Source organism: Lutra lutra, chromosome 8 (assembly GCF_902655055.1).
Source record: "Lutra lutra chromosome 8, mLutLut1.2, whole genome shotgun sequence".
In the NCBI taxonomy this organism is placed as follows: domain Eukaryota; kingdom Metazoa; phylum Chordata; class Mammalia; order Carnivora; family Mustelidae; genus Lutra; species Lutra lutra.
In genome coordinates this window covers 31,517,141-31,537,303 of record NC_062285.1, presented here as the reverse complement: position 1 = coordinate 31,537,303, position 20,163 = coordinate 31,517,141, and the positions used below count along the sequence as shown (strand labels likewise).

At 38.2% G+C, this 20,163-nt stretch overlaps 1 protein-coding gene across 20 annotated transcripts in view; it reads left to right on the top strand.

Moving 5' to 3' along the window:
* PARD3 (par-3 family cell polarity regulator) overlaps positions 1–20,163 on the top strand; it is a 651,514-nt gene that overhangs the window by 366,942 nt on the left and 264,409 nt on the right. For all 20 annotated transcript variants that reach the window (XM_047740436.1, XM_047740438.1, XM_047740440.1 and 17 more), the window contains 2 exons: positions 16,873–16,998; positions 18,113–18,498. In XM_047740436.1, coding sequence (XP_047596392.1) covers positions 16,873–16,998; positions 18,113–18,498 — 512 coding nt within the window. The remainder of the gene's footprint in view (positions 1–16,872; positions 16,999–18,112; positions 18,499–20,163) is intronic.

Genomic DNA, 20,163 nt, shown 5'->3' with positions numbered 1-20,163 from the left:
AAAGGATACAATTTTAAATGATCTCAAAAGTTAAGTCTTTTTTCATTTTATTTCATGAGTAGAAAAAAATGATATGGTAAAGCCCATGGATTATAGCTTCCAAATATTAGTGTACATTTATCTCCCTGTGGAATATAACTTTTCAAAGATGAGATTTAATTGTGTATACACCAGCTCTGAACCAGTGTTTCGTTTTTTTGTTATTATTGAGGTATAATTGATGTACAATATTATATTAGTTTCAGATGTTCAACATAGTGATTTGACATTTGTATATATTATGAAATGATCACTGTAGTAGGTCTAGTTACCATCTGTCACCATACAAAGTTAATAATATTATTATTTGTATTCCCCGTGCTGCACATTATATCCCCATGAATTATTTACTTGTAACTGGAAGTTTGCTTCTCTTGATCTCCTTCACCCAGTTTACCCACCCGCCAAACTCCATCTCCTGTGGCAGCCACCAGTCTGTTTTCTATGAGTCTGGTTTTGCTTTGTTTTGTTTGCTCATCTGTTTTGTGTTTGAGATTCCACATAAAAGTGAAATCATGTGCCATTTGTCTTTCCTTGTTTGACTCCTTTCACTTAGCTTAATAACTTCAGGGTCTATCCATGTTATCACAGATGGCGAGATTTCATCCTTTTTTATGGCTGAGTGGTATTCTGTTGTAGATATACCGCATACTTATCCAGTCTTCTAGGGATGGACGCTTAAGTAACTTCCATGTCTTGGCTATTGTAAACAATGCTGTAATGAACATGGGGTGTCTGTATCTTTTCCAGTTAGTGTTTTGTTTTCTTTGGATAAATACCCAGAGGTGGATTTGCTGGATTGTCTGATCGTTCTGTTTGTAATTTCTTAAGAAACCTCTGCACTGTTTTCCATAGTGGTGGCACTAATCATTCCTGCCAACAGTGAATGAAGGTTTCCTTTTCTCCACGTCCTCAAGAATACTTGTTATTTTAGTGTGTATGTGTATATGTGTGAGGGGGAAATTGATAATAGTCATTCTGACAAAGCTAAGGGGATCTTGCTGTGGTCTTGATTCCCATTTCCCTGATGATTAGTGATGTCAAGCATCTTTTCATATGCCCGTTGGCCTATCTGTATGTCTTCTTTGGAAAAGAGGTCTACTCAGATCTTCTGCCCATTTTTTCTTTCTTTCTTTTTTTTTTTTAGATTTTATTTTATTTTTTATTTGACAGAGAGAGAGAGACAGCGAGAGAGGAAACACAAGCAGGGGGAGTGGGAGAGGGAGAAGTAGGCTTCCCGCAGAGCAGGGAGCCGGATGTGGCGCTTGATCCCAGGACCCCAGGATCATGACCTGAGTCAAAGGCAGGTGCTTAACAATTCAGCCACCCAGGCACCCCTCTTCTGCCCATTTTTATTTTTTATTATTTATTTATTTTTTTGCTTTTAGGTGGTGTGATATTACTAGCTGCTTTTATAATGTATGAATCTCAAATATTATCTCCTATTTAGTACATTGTCTTTTCATTTTGTTGATAGTTTCCTTCACTTACAAAAAATGTGTTCATTGGATATACTCCCATTTGTTTTTTTGTTGTTGTTTGTTTGTTTTGTTTTTAAAAGATGTACTTATTTTAGAAAGAGAGAGAAAATCCTCAAGCAGACTCCCTGCTGAGACAGGAGCTCGATGCAGGGCTCCATCGCAGGACTCTGAGATCATGACCTGAGCTGAAATTAAGAGTCAGATGCTCAGCTCACTGTGTCACCCAGGCACCCCACCCATTTATTTATTTTTGCTTTTATTTTCTTGCCTGTAAAGTCAGATCCAGAAAAAGGTATCTCACCAAGACCGGTATCAAGGAACTTAATCACCTGTGTTTTCTTCTTGGATTTTTATGGCTTCAGGTCTTACATTCAAATCTTTAATTCACCTTTAGTTAAATTTTGCATATACTTTAAGACAGTGGTCTGGTTTCATTCTTTTCATTCTTTTGCATGTAGCTGTCCAGGTTTCCCAACACCATTTGTTGATGAGACTGTCTTTGCCCCTTAACTGACTGTGCCACCCAGGCACCCCTGTCTTTAACTTTTGATATTTATTTACAACATGTCTTGGTGTTGATCTTTCTGGATCATCTCATTTGGGACTTTCTGTGCTTCTTGGATCCGGATATCTTTTTCCTTCTCCAGGTTAGGGAAATTTTCAGCCATTATTTCTTCAAATGGGTTTTCCACCCCCTTCTTTCTCTCTTCTCCTTCTGGGACTTGAATAATGTGAATGGAATATGTTTGATATTTTCCCACAGATCCTTAAATCTATCCCCATTGAAATAATTTGTTTATCTTTTTCTGTTCTGTTTGGGTGATTTCCCCTCCCCTGACTTTCAGGTCACTGATTCATTTTTCTGTGTCATCTAGCCTCCTTTTGATTCCATCTAGTGTATTTTTCACAGCAGTTACTCTATTCTTTTGGTTTGTGACTTGCGGTTGGTACTTTCTTATATTTTCCTTTCTCCTTGTTGAAGTTCTTGGTGTGTTCATCCATTTTTTTCTGACTTTCGTTAGCATCTTTATGACCATTACTTTGACATTTTTCTTGGATAAATTACTTCTGTTTTATTAAGGCTTTTTTCTGGGATTTTATTTAGTTACTTCATTTGGAACATGTTCCTCTGTTTCCTCATTTTACTCGACTCTCTATTTTTGTGTATTTTGCAGCAGCTATATCTCCCTGTCTTGAGGAGTGGTTCTGTTTAGGAGATGAACCTTAACATTTAACCTTACCCTTGTTCTTGGTTGTCTCTTGCCCAGTTGTATCAGTTCTGTGGAGTCAAAAAACCCAATCCTCCCCACCCCTACCTGCGCCTGGCACTCACAGGATATGCCCTGTGTGCACTACATATGGCTGTCCAACTAAGGCAGGGTTGCATGAGCAGCTAAGGGCAGAAGGCATGGTTCTACTCACCTACTGCACCTGGAGGTGCTGGCAGTGGGGAGAAGGGGTTGCTTTCCCGTAGCTGTTAGCTAGCTAGAGTGAGGAACAAAAAATGGCACCCCCAACACTATCACTAGCAATGTAGAAGTAACCTGTAAAAATGGCACCTGCCGGCATTCTGTCCCTGGAGAGAATACCAAGAGACTTCTACCCCTCTGGTAGATCCTTTAAGTTTAGCAAGTGAAATTCCTTCATTTGTGATCTAGACTTTTTTCAAACTGCTGTTTTTTGAGCTGGGTCCAATGTGTCAGCTCCCTAAGAGGGAAATCTTTATTCTTGATAGCCCTGTGGTTCTCCTTAATGTAATTCCTGTTGGCTTTCAAAGCCAGACATTTTGGGGGCTCCTCCCTCTGGTTCAGGCCCAGAGAGTTGTACGTATCTAATGTGGAGTACAAACCCCTTGCTCCTCAGGAAGAAGCTGTGTATATGTATTGATTTATATATGCATATATCTATTTATATTTGTGTTAATGTTTCAAGTTTTTTCCCAATTGTGGGTCACTGTGTTGGGGGATCTTGGCAAGAACTCATGTCTTTGTGGTCTTTTCATCCTTTCTTATGGAGTAGCTGTTCAGCTGGTTCTCAAGTTCTTTTCCGGTGGGACAGTTCCATATGCAGCTGTATGTGTGTTGTATCTGTAGGGGGACATAAGTTCAGGATCTTCCTACATTGCCCTCTTGATCCACTTTCTGCCCTCCCACTTAAATGAGACTTAACCAGTATTTCAATTACAAGCATGTCATTTTCTGTCATTTATTACACATTTCCTCCCTCAATGTGAAAGTATATTAGGATAAAATAAATAGATGAAAAGCCTAGAGCAAAAGGAGAATAAGATAGAAAAGTAAATGCAGTATAGATTAATTCAGTGGAAGCAATTTCACAGAATCCATCAGACACTGGTTACCATGGTGTTTAGAGATACAGAACACATTCAAGTAGGCAAGTATCCCTTTGCAGAACTACAAGTTGTTTTATAACTGAGTCATTTTTAATCCCTGTTGATTTGGCATTTAAAGAAGAAAATCTTGTGTAGTTTTCTTATATAAGGGACAAGGCGATTAAGAAAATCAGATTCTTTATAAAATCTTTTTAGGCATTTCCAGTTTTCATATTGGGAAACAACAGAAATATTTGTTGGTTTTTTTCTCAATATTTGTATTGCATTTTTAAGCTTCCGCATGGATTCAAGAGTCATGGTTCTTCAGAGTTAGGTTGTCATTGGGAGAGAAAAAAATAGGCAGGCTGCTCAGAATCATAGAAGTCAATCTTGTGGAGTCAGACATGCTCATGGTCCTTGTTCTCAGAAATGCTTATAGGCAGATTCTTCTCATTCAAACAAACCTTCCCAAGTATTTACCGTGTGATGATTCCCGTGTTAGGTGCTAGAAAACAAAGATGAACAGGACATAGTCTTTCTCTAGAGATCTGCAGTCAAGATGCAGTGATGGCCAAGAAATCACACAATTATAATTATGTGATAAATGTTGATGGATAATAGGTACTCTGTGAGTTGATAGAAGAATAATTGTCTGAATTATGTAACTGAAGCTGGCCTGTTGCCGAAGATGATTTTAAATGTGGTGACAGCTTATAAAGGGAGCTACATCAGCTCCGTGGTGGCTGCAAGGGCAAATTAAGCAATGGAATGTAGCAGAAAGGAAGAAATTAAGTGAACTCGTGAAGAAATTGCATATATATCTAGTGGGAATAAAAGAATACATATTCATGGAATGTAAGTTGAAATTTCCAAGAATAACTTCTCTTGTACAAAATTCCAATCATACTTGGGCTTTCTCAATTTTGGAGATATGACTAATTGAATAACACTCACTGAATACTTATTTTTGTAAAAGTGACCCATATATGTCAGGATTGCTTTTTGATTTGGATTTCAAAGTCAAAAAGTCTAAGGAACAATGTGGGATGTGAATTATATATCATAAAGAGAAGACACACAATGCAGGACATCTCGAATACAAATATAATTCAGAAAAATAGGCAGAAATGTGAAGTCAGTGTTAGAGAAATTCTTAAAGCCACTTAAGTATTATTATGGCCTGAGGGATAATGAAATTTGTTGAATAAGAATCTTGCTGGGCCTACTTAAAAAGACTATTTTCTGGAGGAAAGTCGGATAGTCTTTTTTGATTGGAGGCATCAGTGACAGCTGACATTTGGCAGCTCATTCCCCAACCACTGCCTCACTACCTAGACACAGAGACAGCAGACGCCTGGAAAAGACAGTGTTATCTTCCCCTTGTTGCGGTTTCTTTTTTTAATTTTTTTTTTAAGATTTTATTTATTTATTTGACACAGAGAGAAAGAGCACAAGCAGGAGGAGTGGTAGGCAGAGGGAGAGGGAGAAGCAGGCTCCCCGAGGAGCAAGGAGCCTGATGCGGGGCTCGATGCCAGGATTCTGGGATCATGACCTGAGCTGAGGGCAGTCGCTTAACCAACTGAGCCACCCAGGTGCCCCTAAGTTTTGTTTGTTTGTTTTTTGTTTTTTGTTTTTTTTTGTTTTGTTTTTAATTCCAGTTAACATACAGTGTAATATTAGTTTTAAATGTATAATATAGTGATTGATCACTTCCATATATCACCTTGGGGCTCATCACAGCAAGTGGGTCCTTCATTCCCATCAGCTGTTTACCCCATTCCCAACCCATCTGCTTTCTGGGAACCATCAGTTTGTTCCCTGTAGTTAAGAATCTGTTTCCTTGTTTGCCTCTCCTGCTGTGTTTTTTCTTTTCTCTTTGCACATTTGTTTTCTCTCTTAAATTCCACATATAAGTGAAATCATATGGCATTTATTTGTCTTTCTCTGACTGACTTACTTTGCTTAGCATTATACTCTCTAGTTCCATCCATGTCATTGCAAATGGCAAGATCTCATTCTTTTTTTATGTCTGAGTAATATTCCATTTTTTTATGTCTGAGTAATATTCCATTGTGTTTGTATACATGTATGTATGTATATATACATATGTATGTGTGTTTATATATATTTAAATGTGATATCTATATCTATATCTATAGATATAGATATATCGATATATCTATATATAGACATATCTATATCTCACATTTTCTTTATCCATTCATCAGTTGATGGACACTTCCACAATTTGGCTATTGTAGATAATGCTGCTACAAATATTGGGATCTATAAATCCCTTTTAATTAGTATTTTTGTATTCCTTGGGTAAAAACCTACTAGTGTAATTGTTGGATCATAAGATAGTTCTGCTTTTAACCTTCTGAGGAACCTTCAAACTGTTTTCCAGAGTAGAATGCACCAGTTTGCATTCCCACCAATGAATGTGGGAAAGTTCCCCTTCTCCACCACTTTGACGGTACCTGTTATTTCTTGGGTTGTTGATTTTAGTCATTCTGACAGGTGTGAGGTGATACCTCATTATAGTTTTGAATAGATTTTCCCTGATAAGTGGTGTTGAACATCTTTTCATGTTTCTGTTCGCTATCTGGATGTATTCTTTGGAAAAATGTCTGTTCATATCTTCTGCCCATTTTTAATTGGATTATTATTTTTTGGGGTGTTTAATTTTATAATTTCTTTATATATTTTGGAACCTAACCCTTTATCATATATGTCATTTGCAAATATCTTCTCCTATTCCATAGGTTGCCGTGTAGTTTTATTGATTATTTCCTTTGCTGTGATGCTGTTTTACTTTAGTCATCATCTTGTATTTCTTTTTTTTTTAATTTAATTTAATTTTTTTCAGTGTTCCAAAATTCATTGTTTATGCATCACACCCAGTGCTCCATGCAATACATGCCCTCCTTAATGCCCACCACCAGGCTCATCCCCCCCACCCCCCTCCCTTCCAAAACCCTCAGTTTGTTGCTCAGAGTCCACAGTCTCTCATGGTTCATCTTCCCCTCTGATTTCCCCCAACTTGCTTCTTATGTCCAGCTCCCAGTGTCTTCTGTGTTATTCCTTATGCTCCACAAGTAAGTGAAACAATATCATAATTGACTCTCTCTGCTTGACTTATTTCACTCAACATAATCTCCTCCAGTCCCGTCCATGTTGATACAAAAGTTGGATATTAATCGTTCTGATGGAGGCATAATACTCCATAGTATATATGGACCACATCTTCTTTATCCATTCGTCCGTTGAAGGGCATCTTGGTTCTTTCCACAGTTTGGCGACTGGGGCCATTGCCGCTGTAAACATTGAGGTACAGATGGCCCTTCTTTTCACTACATCTATATCTTTGGGGTAAATACCCGGTAGTGCAATAGCAGGGTCATAGGGAAGCTCTATTTTTAATTTCTTAAGGAATCTCCACACTGTTTTCCAAAGTGGTTGCACCACTTGCATTCCCACCAACAGTGTAATAGGGTTCCCCTTTCTCCACATCCTCTCCAACACTTGTTGTTTACTGTTTTGTTAATTTTAGCCATTCTAACTAGCATAAGGTGGTATCTCAATGTAGTTTTGATTTAAATCTCCCTGTGAAAATGAACTTTTGGGACTTCATCAAGGTCAAAAGCTTCTGCACAGCAAAGGAAACAGTCAACAAAACAAAGAGGCAACCCACGGAATGGGAGAAGATATTCGCAAATGACACTACAGACAAAGGGCTGATATCCAAGATCTATAAAGAACCCCTCAAACTCAACACACAAAAAACAGATAATCACATTAAAAAATGGGCAGAAGACATGAACAGACACATCTTGTATTTCAAAAATAAAGTTACCTGATTTCCATCCAGAAGTCTTTATTCACAGTGTCATTACCTTGAAATTTTCACTTCATACATATAATTTGATTTCCTCCTGATGTAAATGTCAAACATACCCTTCTTATTTACATCACAAATGCTACGGGGAGGTTATGCCAAATAATTGTCATTTCCTTTGGTAGAGAAACTATGTTTTATTTTTTATATTCCTAGGACTTAACCCATAGGTATTGCTCAGTAAAACTTACAAAGTTGGGGTGCCTGGGTGGCTCAGTGGGTTAAAACCTCTGCCTTTGGCTCAGGTTGTAATCCCGGGGTCCTGGGATTGAGCCCCGCATTGGGCTCCCTGCTCAGTGGGAACATTGCTTCTCCCTCTCTCTCTGACTGCCTCTCTGCCTACTTGTGATCTGTCAGATAAATAAATAAAAAATCTTAAAAAAAAAAAAAGTGTGTGGGCATCTGGGTGGCTCAGTTGTTAAGCGTCTACCTTTGGCTTGGGTCATGATCCCAAGTTCCTGGGATTGAGCCTCTGCATGGGGCTCCCTGCTTAGCGGGAAGCCTGCTTCTCCCTCTCCCACTCCCCCTGCTTGTGTTCCCTCTCTCAGTGAGTCTCTCTCTGTCAAATAAGTAAATAAAATCTTTTAAAAACAAAAACAAAGTAAAAGTGTGAATGAACCTATGACCATCTGTATTAGCTATGGCATTGCTGTGTTAGATATAGATAAATAAAGACATATCCTGGTTTGATAGTTGTTAATGAGTTTTTCTGAGGTTTCTAATAACGTAATGTAATCTTAGGTATTTAAAAAGCAAGAGAAGAATGTATACTGCAGACATTGGGTTTATGAAATTACAAGATTTAAATTGGGTTTTAAGGGACTTAAAAGCCCAATGGAAAAATATGTATAGAAAAAAATCCATGCCATGTGTCAGAAGAACCGCATACACAAGTGCCTTTGGGATTGAGCAGAAGGATGGGTATCACGTGCTGTGGTGTACCCTCAGCAGAACCGTGGAGCTTGGTCTGTTCTGTGAAGGAAATGTGGGAGTCATGCTCATGATGTTCTGGAACGATATTCTTTCCTAGGGGGAGAATGTATGAAAGGAAGATGCCACATCCACGTGTGCATGATTTGGTAAGAAATAACGAGTCAGGGACTTGAGACAGAATTTATTATGAGATAGCGCTGGAGAGATTGTTACAAAGCTCTTTGTGAGTGACTGATGAGGCTTCATTCAGTAAATAATGGAGAAATTGTTAAAGGTTTTCAAGAAATATGACTATTTTTTTAAATAATAGTTATTCTTTTACCTGGATTCCACAGTATAACTTATGGTGGATATTATACATCCTTTTCCCTGTGGAAAACACAGGGAATATGGCTAAAGCAGATTTTTCTTTTTAAATTTTATTTATTGAAGAGAGAGCGAGCGATAGAGAGCAGGAGTGGGGTGCCAGAGGGAAAAGCAGGCTCCTAACTGAGCAGGGATTGTGACGCAGGGCTCGATCCGAGGACCCTGAGATCATGACCTGAGCTAAAAGCAGATGCTTAACCCACTGAGCCACCCAGGCGCCCCGAAGCATATTACTCTTAACAAAGTGCAGTCTGTTTCACTGGGTCTTTTCTGCAATGGACATTTCCCATTTATATATACATTCCTCTTTATTCTTAGATGTGTGGTCTTTGAACTCTTCTTTCATAGTACTTTTTCTTATGCAAATAGTAGTTATACAGTTGTGTTTATTTTTTCCAGGAAGTTTTTTGTTTTCTTTTTGTTTTTGTTTTTTTTTAAAGATCTTGTATCTACCAGGCAGTACTCTTGTTTCTATGCATAGGGTATATCAGGGCTTGCCAAGCCCTTTCCAGGGTCAGATATTCCATATTGTTGTTTTTTTGGACATGGAGTTTCTGTTGCAAGTATGCCGTTCTGTCATTGTAGCGTGAAGGCAACCGTAAGCAATATGGAACCAAATGAGTGTGGCCATGTTCCAGTAAAGCTGCATTTATCAAAATGGGTGGCAGGCTGAACCTTGGCTTGTGGGCTGTAATTTGCCAGCCATGCTCTAGAGAACCAAACAAATAAAAATACCCATCATCATGGTGTTTCTATTCTAGTATTTTCCATATCTAAAATCCTTTCTTCTCTGTTTCCTATTCATAATATTTGTCAGGGGGGAGGTGCTGTGGTGGCCAAGAGTCAAGCATTTCATTGTCACTTAGTGGTTGATGAAAAGTCTCTCTGTTGTAACTGTATATTATTTCCCACCAACATATCCCCTAAATCTCAGGAATTCCCAGAAGAAGGCAAATTAAAAAAACAAACTCATTCAACGTCCTCCCATTAGTAGTAAGTAGTTACAGAACTCTTCTTCCTATATCTGATTGTCAATCATGAGAATTAAGGAAAAATCCTAAGTCTTTAATTGGGAAAGCAGCCCTTGGTATGAAAGGATGGGTCTGAGGGGGTGTGTGTGTGTGTATGTGTGTGTCTCGCTTTCCGCTAACGGTTCATGCTGGCTCTGCCTTATTAATCCCATCTAAGCTCACTTTATATAGGTGAAGATATTTATCTTCAGTTTCCTATTTAGAGTATCAAGTGAAGAGTCAGCACTACACTTTGTATTGCTATAGTAAAGTTTCTTTTCATGACTTCTTCCCCTTGACTTTTTGCTTTATAATAACAGTGAAAACAAAAAGTTCATTTTCTTTCCAGAACTTCTTGTTAGGAATGTTGTGTTAACATTTCTGTCAGTCATTGATTAACTGGCCACATGTCATCTTCATGTTCTTGGCAGAGGTGTTGTTCAGAGCAGTTCAGGTTTTAAGACCAGAGATCCCTGAGACTGAACCCAGCTCTGTCTTTTGGTAAAGTGTAGCCTGAACAACTTAGCTTCACTTAGTCTCAGTCTTCCCATCTGAGGGATGGACACTCCTATGACTTCATGTGGCTTAAATAGGAAAATATATGTGGTTATAAATTACAGCATTTAGCAAAGTATTTGGCAGTGACAGCTAATAAGAATGATGTTTCAGGGGTGCCTGTGTGGCTCAGTGGGATATGCCTCTGCCTTCAGCTCAGGTCATCATCCCAGGTCCTGGGATCAAGCCCCGTATCGGGCTCTCTGCTCAACAGGGAGCCTGCTCCCCCCCCCCCCGCCCCCGCCTGCCTCTCTGCCTACTTGTGATCTCTGTCTGTCAAATAAATAAATAAAATCTTAAAGAAATGATATTTCTTCATCTTCTGTTGTTTATCTTCCTGTAACGTGCCTTATAATTCCCTCCGTGTTGTTTGTTGTTCTGGTTGTTAGGTAGGTGCTGATGAGTCTACATAATAGTGGAAAATGATGTTTTTTTTTTTCTTCTGTTTTGAATCCAAGATGAGAATTTATGGCTGTCATAAATTCAAGATTCACAAAAACAGCTGACCCTCGGACAACATGGGTTTGAATTTTGTGGGTCTGCTTGTAAATGGATTTTTCTCCTAGTACAGTACTATAAATGTTTTTTTGTCTTTCTTATGATTTTCTTGTTAACATTCTCTTTTCTTCAGCTTACTTTAAGAATACAGTATACAGGGGCACCTGGGTGGCCCAGTTTGTTAAGCATCTGCCTTCAGCTCAGGTCATGATCGCAGGCCCTGGGATGGAGCCTCGCATTGGGCCCTCCTTGCTCATTGGGGAGTCTGCTTCTCTCTCTCCTGCTCCCCCCTACTTGTGCTTTCTGTCTCTGTCTACATCAAATAAATAAATAAAATATAAAAAAAAGAATACAGTATACAGTGCACATAATATACAAAATATGTGTTAATTGACTTACATGATCAGGAGCAGTAGGCTATTAGTAGTTAAGTTTTTGTAAAGTCAAAAAGTTATATGCAGATTTTTTACTACACTGAGGTCAGCACCCCTAACTCTATGTTGTTCAAGGGTCAACTGTATACACTACTTTAGTCTGTTGAATGTATGTGTTAATGAAGAATTATAGCCAGTTGGAATTTCATAGAACTAGTTCATTTCAGATCATTGTAGAGTTTCGAAATTGATGATCACTTTTCAAAGAATGAATATGCTCTTTGAGTGTTCCGTTTTAATTTACTTCTGAGAAAACACAATTTAACTTTATCAGCTGAATCTGTAAGCTTTTGTCTGAAAGTTTTCAATTGTGCATTCTTAGCTGTAGACTTGTTTTAATAACGGACTACAATATATATGCTTTAGACAGAAAAATGTCGTTTTTAGATTTAGATTTAGATAAATCTTGCCTCTTTAAATGTAGAAGTATGGTGCCTGTCATTTCTGCCCTAAGCTGCAGGATTTCTCTATTTTTACTTACTTTTGTGTTGTTGTTCTTCTTCATCTTATCTATTAAAGATTTTAAAAACTTAAGATTTTTTTTTTTTTTTTAACTTGGACCTTCTTTGAATTTTCTTCTGTTTGTATCTGCTCTGATGGCGGCTGTGGTTCTCAGGGATCAAATGTAGGTAATTGTGGGCCCCCTGTCAGTGTTCAGCGAGGTGAGAGGGTCTTGCTCTCGCGATCCCATCCTTCCCACTCCTACTCTGCCTTCATGACAGTGGTGGTGTTTATACTGTGTCAGCTTTTATCAAGATGAATTATGATCATTTCCATACAGCTGGGTGGCAGTTGTGGGAGTTTACATTATCAAAGCTCAGACTTGCTTAGCCAATTTAGATGTCAATAAAACATTTGTTACTTATTTTCAGTTTTATCATTGGTTGTAATTTATACTTAGAATTGAAAATGTTAACATGTATGACTGAGTTTGTTTTAATTAAGTGTATAATTAGGCTAATGAACCTTGTATAAATGTAGTGGTGCAATCCTTAATATAATCTAAGCAGTTAAATTTCTAATTACACATCCAAAATCATGTACAAAGATGCAGCATTTCAATGGCTTGCTTTCGGTGACTGTATTCTTCTTTGCCCCACCTCCCCCACTTTTGATGAGAAACATTACTCAAAAGCCCCGAGAAAGGGTTTAAAGAAATGTGTGTAGATTTGCATATTTTTATTGTAAGAAAATTATTCAGAAATGAGAATTGTACATAGTGGATGTAGTATTTTTTCCCAAAATTTTGAAAAAAATACAGGAAACAATAGAAATGGCTTAGGCTTGGGGATGTTTCCAATGTAGCAGAAAAAAAAAAAATCTGCGTGCTCTAAAATCACGTGTGCCGAGAAGTTTACATTAGAGTCACACAGAAGGTGAAGGAGGTTCTTTTTCTATACCCCCAGCCCTCCAGACGTACCTTCATAAATCTGACCCTCCACGTTTCTCCTGTGTTTATCAGCACCACTCATTCCCTGGAGTTCTGTTCCTGGACCGTTCCCCTCACAGAGCTCACCCCACTGCCTCTTTTCCCTCTTCCTCTTCATAGCTTTCGCAAAGTGACTTCTAGTTCTTACGGAGAATCATTGTCCCTGGTAAGGAATTCTGGTACCTACTGCCTAGAAGAAAAACTAGTCTCTATCCTAACACGTGGACATGCCAGAATGTTTGGGACTTCGTTATTTTCAATTATGTCTCTAATAAGTGTTAAAGACATAATAAATATGTCTTTAATAAAGTCTTCTAGGGACCACAACACCATAGGTATTCAGTTCTTTATTATTCCAGACCAAATACTAGTTGCGGGTTGAATTTGCAAAATACATACCTAAAATTTATTTTTAATTATACTGTTTACGATGGCTTTAAATTGAACGTGGGAGGTATGGAAATCTATCTGTTTGCACTCATGTGTTTTAGGAAGATGAAAGTGTTATAACTAACTGTTGATTTCCTGTCAGAGGGTACTTTTCATTCTCAGTCTCCCTGTTATGCTATCAGTTCAATTTTCTTGTGAAGTTTTTTTTGATAGTTCATTCCCATTCCTTTTGTAATCATTTTCACCTAGTGAAGCAAATGAGATAATTTTGCAGATTGTACCACTTTACTTTTAAATTAATCCATTCTTTTTGAGAGAATGATTCTAATAGTGTGGTCAAGTACTTAGAAATCAGCAGGCTACTAACTTCTCTTTAATTCAGTCTGTTCCGTTGATTCCCTGATCACTTGCTGTGTTACTCAGGGTGAAATTCTTCCTCCTCGCCCCCTGCCCCCCAATCAGTTCTCTAGTCCCTGGCACTGAGAAAAAGAACTCCAAGATTTTTGCATCTATTTTAACAACTTTGGATTTTAAAAGCCTCATTTAATAAACTTCTGTTTATGTTCCATGTAAACATGATGGTGTATTTATTTATGATTCATACATTTTTCACTATGTATTGGGACTACTGAGGAATTAAGCTGTATGTGAGCGACTTACTCAGAAAGACAAGCCATTGAATAAATGAAGCATGCCATGCTTTTTTACTTTGGATTATTATTCTAGAATGATTCCGGGGTGGGGGTAGATTATAAAAGAAAAATGGTTACCTGGATGAATATAAATCCATAGACCTCTTCATCTGAAAAATATGAAATGCCACTTACAGATTTAAATTACATATTTTCAGTTTTTGTTATTTTAAACTGTGATAAATACTGAAAGGATCTATCTGGGGTAAATTTGTAAATTTAAACAAATTTTCAGTACTAGTTAAGTGAGTAATTTTCATTAAACATAGTCTGTCTCTGTCTCTTATCTGTCTCTATATGCATGTATGTATATATACATATATATATATGTCTCAAAGTATTCTGTGGGCTATTTTAGAATACATAAAAGCATAATCATTATTCATCACTTTAAGATTGCAGGGATAAGATTGTAATGTTACTGAGAAACTGCTCATGATTTCACCAATTTAAAACTAGCTATTTAACTGGAGTGACTCTTAGTAAGGCCTGCTTTGGCTGCCTACGGAAGGTGCGCGCTCTGAAACAGCACTCTCGGTCCGACGAGGTAGCTTTCAGCCACAGGTGTGGCGCCACATGTCTGCTTGTGCTGTGAGTGCCTGTGGTGGCCGGGCCATTGTTTCCGTGAACGTGGTCCTTCTACTTCTTGCTTCGATGGTGAAGTGGCCGGATGCCTTCTGTTTCCCATACTGTCAATAACTATGATTTAATCTGCCTTCTCAGATTATTTTTTCTCATTCGGCAGAATCCTTGATGTTTCTTAATAATTCGATTCCTCTCCCGGGACACTTAATCCATGACACGTAGAAACACACTTACACAATAGGGTCGTGTAGGGAGAAGGTCGTGGGCATGATGACATTTTACCAGTAACTTAATTATGGGTGGTGTATTGTGTGGGATCGCTTTCTTTCACATAGGACTCTGACAGTGTGAAGTTGCTCATGCAGCTGTGTCAGTGTACTTTGTTCTTACCTTTGAGCTGAGAGGATTTTTATGTTTGTTTAATTCCAATACATGGTAGTGGGTAACCAAAAATCACCTATGTAGTAATGTTTTTTACCAGTCACTAAGATGTATAGACTCTACAATACTATATACTATATGTGTGTGTGTGTGTATACACACACACACTATACACTAGTAGGTATTGATCCTCAAATAGCGTCATTTCAAAAAGTGATTTAAGTATTATCTCCTCTAATTATTTTTGCAAGTTGGTGGACTTGACCTTAGTAAAACGTGTTGTACTATACTTAATGCTAAAAATTAAAATGAAGTTAAAGAATGACTCTCTTCATGAAAGAAACAAATTTAAGTTTGCAGGAATAACAAGTGAAAAAGGACCCTTGCTCTCAAGTCCGTTTATTTCAGTCCAATCACATATTTGGTATAATTAACATCTGTCTGAAAAAAAGGATCTGGATCTAAATTTCCTTTCGCTTATATTCTATTTTGCAAAATCTTGTTAGAAACAAGAGATTTGTTTGCCTCAGCTAAAGTAACTCAGTGTTGGTCTGTCGAGACCTTGCTACTAGTTACGGGCTTGAGTGTGCATTGGCGAATCCTATCTTCTCTATCTTCTAGGAGCTTACAGTGTACTAGTAGAGAGAAGGTGTGTATATACGTAACAGTTACGGAGGAGTGAGATGAATGGCCCCAGAACAAATAGCAATTACTGTAAACATCTAAAAGAGGAATCTCTTTGGGTATTTTTTTTTTTTTTTTAACCGGAAAGCCTATATAGCACACGGCAAAGTGTATTCTGTTGGAAGATGTATATCCATATCTGGGCTAAATAGGAAATATCTTCAACTTTAATTTTGACAGGATTCTAAATTTGAGTATCTATATGAATGTTATCTCTAAATATTAGGATTATGGAAGAAAAATCTAAGCTTTGGACAGGCCCAAAATAGGTTCATAACAATTATTAACAGGATCATCATGTAGAATTTATGTTAGCTATTAAGTTAGTCACAGCGCCAGAACTAGGTAAAGATTCCTATGGTCCCATAATGTTTGCTGTTTGTCCCAGGGTATCTATAATCTTCTTTCTCTCAGGCAAGACCTTAGTATTCTAGACCAGGTACATGGATAATTTTTGCCTCTTTTCTCCTTATTGGTCTCTAGAAGTTCATTGAGGCTTTCCTTTTGACCTTCACTTGGAGCACACGTTGACAGGATTTGAACCATTGACATTTGAACCTGTCCCTGGCTTTCTCCTATTTGTCTTCAAATGGGAATAATGGCAACAATTTTTTTACTTTTGGGAAACCTAACAAGTTTTGAAATTCAGAATATTAGGCACCATCACATGCAGATGCCCAGATTGGAAACTTTGCTATTTTTCTTTGCCTGTGTACAGTGTGCTGAGGTTAACCTTCCCTAGTTACCTGCGCTCTCACGGGGAGATGGGGTTGCCGTCAGCTGCATCCCAGCTGACTTAGAAAACTGCCAGAGCTGTCCACAACCACACGTTCAGCTCTGCTGCACACTGCGATGTCCACTGAACCATCGGGCGAGCTCTGTCCGAAGCAGTTCAAAGCAGAGAGAGAAGGACATGGTTTGTTTCGGAAACAGAATCCTGACCCCCAGAAACAATTTCTTTCATTTATCGAGGGGCTCCCTTGCTGCAGTTCATTTATACTGTTGTGCTTTCGGTGTTGGTGTGATTTTCAAATGTATTAATAACGACTTAATGCGCTCTGTTATCAGGAAGTCTTTGTAAATATAATACCAGCATTAAAACAGGAGGGCATTGTGCATGGTGGAAATACTACGTGTGTAATGATTTGCATTCTTAATGTTCCAGAACCCTGGGGTTGTTAGTAAAGCGATTGGAGAAAGGTGGTAAAGCTGAACAAGAAAATCTCTTTCATGAGAATGATTGCATTGTCAGGATTAATGATGGCGACCTTCGAAACAGAAGATTTGAACAGTAAGTGCGTGATGGCTGCACCGCTCTCTCATGCTTTCGGCGTGAGAGAGTGTGGTCGGCTGAAGTGCCCCAAACAACATGTCTGCGTCTCTGTCTGTATACCAGAGAGGAGTATGTTCTGTCATTACCTGGCTTTTAAAAATCTAATCTAACTCCAGGTAATTACTACCATTACACTATATTTCAAAATGCCCTCCGACCGACAGAGCGCTTCTTAAAATATTACGGGCACAATTTAGACTTCACAGTTTTGCTACTTCCTCACCTTTTGGAAAATTTGCCAGCATGCTAGATTTTATTATACTTTACCTCATATTTCCAACTTTGTTGCACGTAATGAGTCCCCATATGAATAAGCAGGGAACGCTCCTTTGAACTGTAGTGTGGTCTACTCAGACTTTCTTTGTCCTGATTCAAGTCCTTATGCAGTTGGAAAGAAGAAAGTTGTCCAGTGCCTATCAAACAAGGCAAGAATGAGCAGAAATCAAAAGGACTTCGTGTAGGATCTGAGTAGGGAACCCGCGCGAGGGGCAGCAGGTTCTCAGGCTGCTCCTGGAAGTGTACCGGGACCAAAACTCTTCACATTATGAGTCCCTGAGGCCACCCTGGTGTTCTTGAGAATTTTGCATACGCAGACTTGCGCTCGTATTGCTGATGATGGAAAGCTGATTTCTCTAGTTTACTAAATATATTTATTTCTTCAAAAACTCAAGTGGTCCCGTGTAATAAAATGTAGTTACTTCTTAAAAGTATTGAATGATGATGTGGAGAGAAGACTGTATTTAATTTCTCTTCCTGTTGCAATTATAGTACCTCTGTTGTACTTAAAACTATTACTTAATAATTTGTGATTGAGAACACAATATCTTATCTGTAGTTACAGATAATTTTGTCATTTTTATTAAGAGAACGAGAAATTTATATTTGGAGAAACAGCGATACTTCTGTCAGAGCTCGCAAACTTGATTGATAAATGGGATATTAGAATTTTGTTTTTTCAGTTTCAACAAAGTCTGTCAGTTCTCGTTGCTTAATTAGCATACGTCATTAAGCTCATAATATCTTCTAGGCTGCCAGTCTCAGTTTGCTAATTTTCATTCTTTCTCAAACCCAGAGCACAACATATGTTTCGCCAAGCCATGTGTACACCCATCATTTGGTTCCATGTGGTTCCTGCAGCAAATAAAGAGCAGTACGAACAACTATCCCAAAGTGAGAAGAACAATTACTATTCAAGCCGCTTCAGTCCGGACAGCCAATATATCGACAACAGGAGCATGCATAGTGCAGGACTGTCGGCCCTGCAGAGAGCTCCCAGACCGAATCCCCCGCCGGAGCCCATAGACTCTCACCCCCGACTTCTACCTCAGAGTACGCACCCGTCCGGAAAACCACCGTCAGCTCCCGCCCCAGCACCGCAAAATGTATTTAGTACAAATGTAAGCAGTGGTTATAACACCAAAAAAATAGGCAAGAGGCTTAATATCCAGCTGAAGAAAGGTATGACCCACCTTGTTTTGTTTTATGGAATTTTTTATTTTATCTTATTATTTTAAAGATTTTAGTTATTTGAGAGAGAAAGAGCATAGAAGGGAAGAGAAAGCGGGAGAAGCAGACTATCTGCTGAGCAGGGAGTCCAATATGGGAACTCAATCCCAGGACACTGGGATTGTGACCTGAGCTGAAGGCGGTCGGTCACTTAACCGGTTAAGCCACCCAGGTGTCCCTATGGAATTTATTTTAAAAATCAAATCAGCTATCCTGTTATTACAGGAAAGAACTGATATAATGACTTAAAGTATTTAAAATTGCAGTTTTTATGCTTTTCAGATTCATTTTGCTATATGAGAATTAAAGTATGAAATTCAGATTTAAAAACAAGTTTCTGTGAAGAAGGTAGCAGTTTCTGCTGTGGTAAAAATTTTTGGTAAAGGAGGAAATTGGTTTCAGGATATACTGTTAAACCCAAAACAAGAGCGAGGACTTGACTGTTTTGGTCACACCGCTTCATGTCCAGACATAGCTCTCAAAGAGGACATTAGCGCTCCTCCATTTTAACCCCATCATTTTGGTAAGGGCAAGTGATGGATTGATTTGAAGCTGTCAGTGGTTCATGGTAGAAAGTAATTTTACCCAGCAGGTGGCTCCTTGTCTGCTACTTTCCCAGAATATTACACTGCTTTCCTTCCTTAAGATGACAAGGGAAATTCTGATGGACCTTGCTAAATCTTTACTATGTACACCTAATATCAATTTATTTATTTAAGTATCCTTTCCATAGACTGTGTACCAAAAGCATGCTTTTCCATCTTGTTCTTGACAGCTGAAAGCAGACTGCTTGGCTTGATTTTCTGATTTCCGAACACCGTCCCCTCCAGGCACTGGGTTACACTTTTGCTGTTAATCATCCATTTTAGCTGGGATTCTGATATATATTTTAAAATCATCTCTTTCAAAATGGTGTCATAAAGAATATTTCTCTTTTTATGAGCTCAGCCAACTCCTACAGTTAGGTGAAAATGCATCCAAGAGAGGTTGAGTGATTTCCTCAAGTCGCATGGCATTGACAGCAGATTGTTACAAGAACATTTTCCATATCCTGACATTTAGACTGTTCTTTCCGTTTGGAGTAGGGTTTACAAGGTTGTAAACTCTGAGATTCCTATTTCCTTTCTAATCATATTCTTTCATTGAACTTTACATGAACCACAAACTCCTTATTTCTGGTTACTGACTTTTAAGCTCCAAATACTTGGTTGACATGATCAGGAATTGACAGCTTTACTCCATTTTTGAAACCTCTTACAAATGCAGAGTTATGTCAGCATAAACCCCTTTTAGCTTTGTTAATTTCTAAATGAGATAAGTATCAGATCCTATATTCTTCTTTCCCTAATCAAATGACAGGCCCTTGTTTTTAAGCAAAAACACAGTAAGAACCACAAATGGAATTGTATGAAAAAAATAAAATTCTGCTTGGGATCTCTCAATGGAGGAAAAATATTTTACTTGGCCATTGTCATAGAGATATTAGTTCATAAATATCTTTGCCCTTTTACACTAACAGGCGTATTTATTTAGTTAATTACAGTTTTTTACACAATTATATTTTAACAACTTAGGATACAATATGATCTTTTAAATGAAGTGAAATTTGACTTGCCA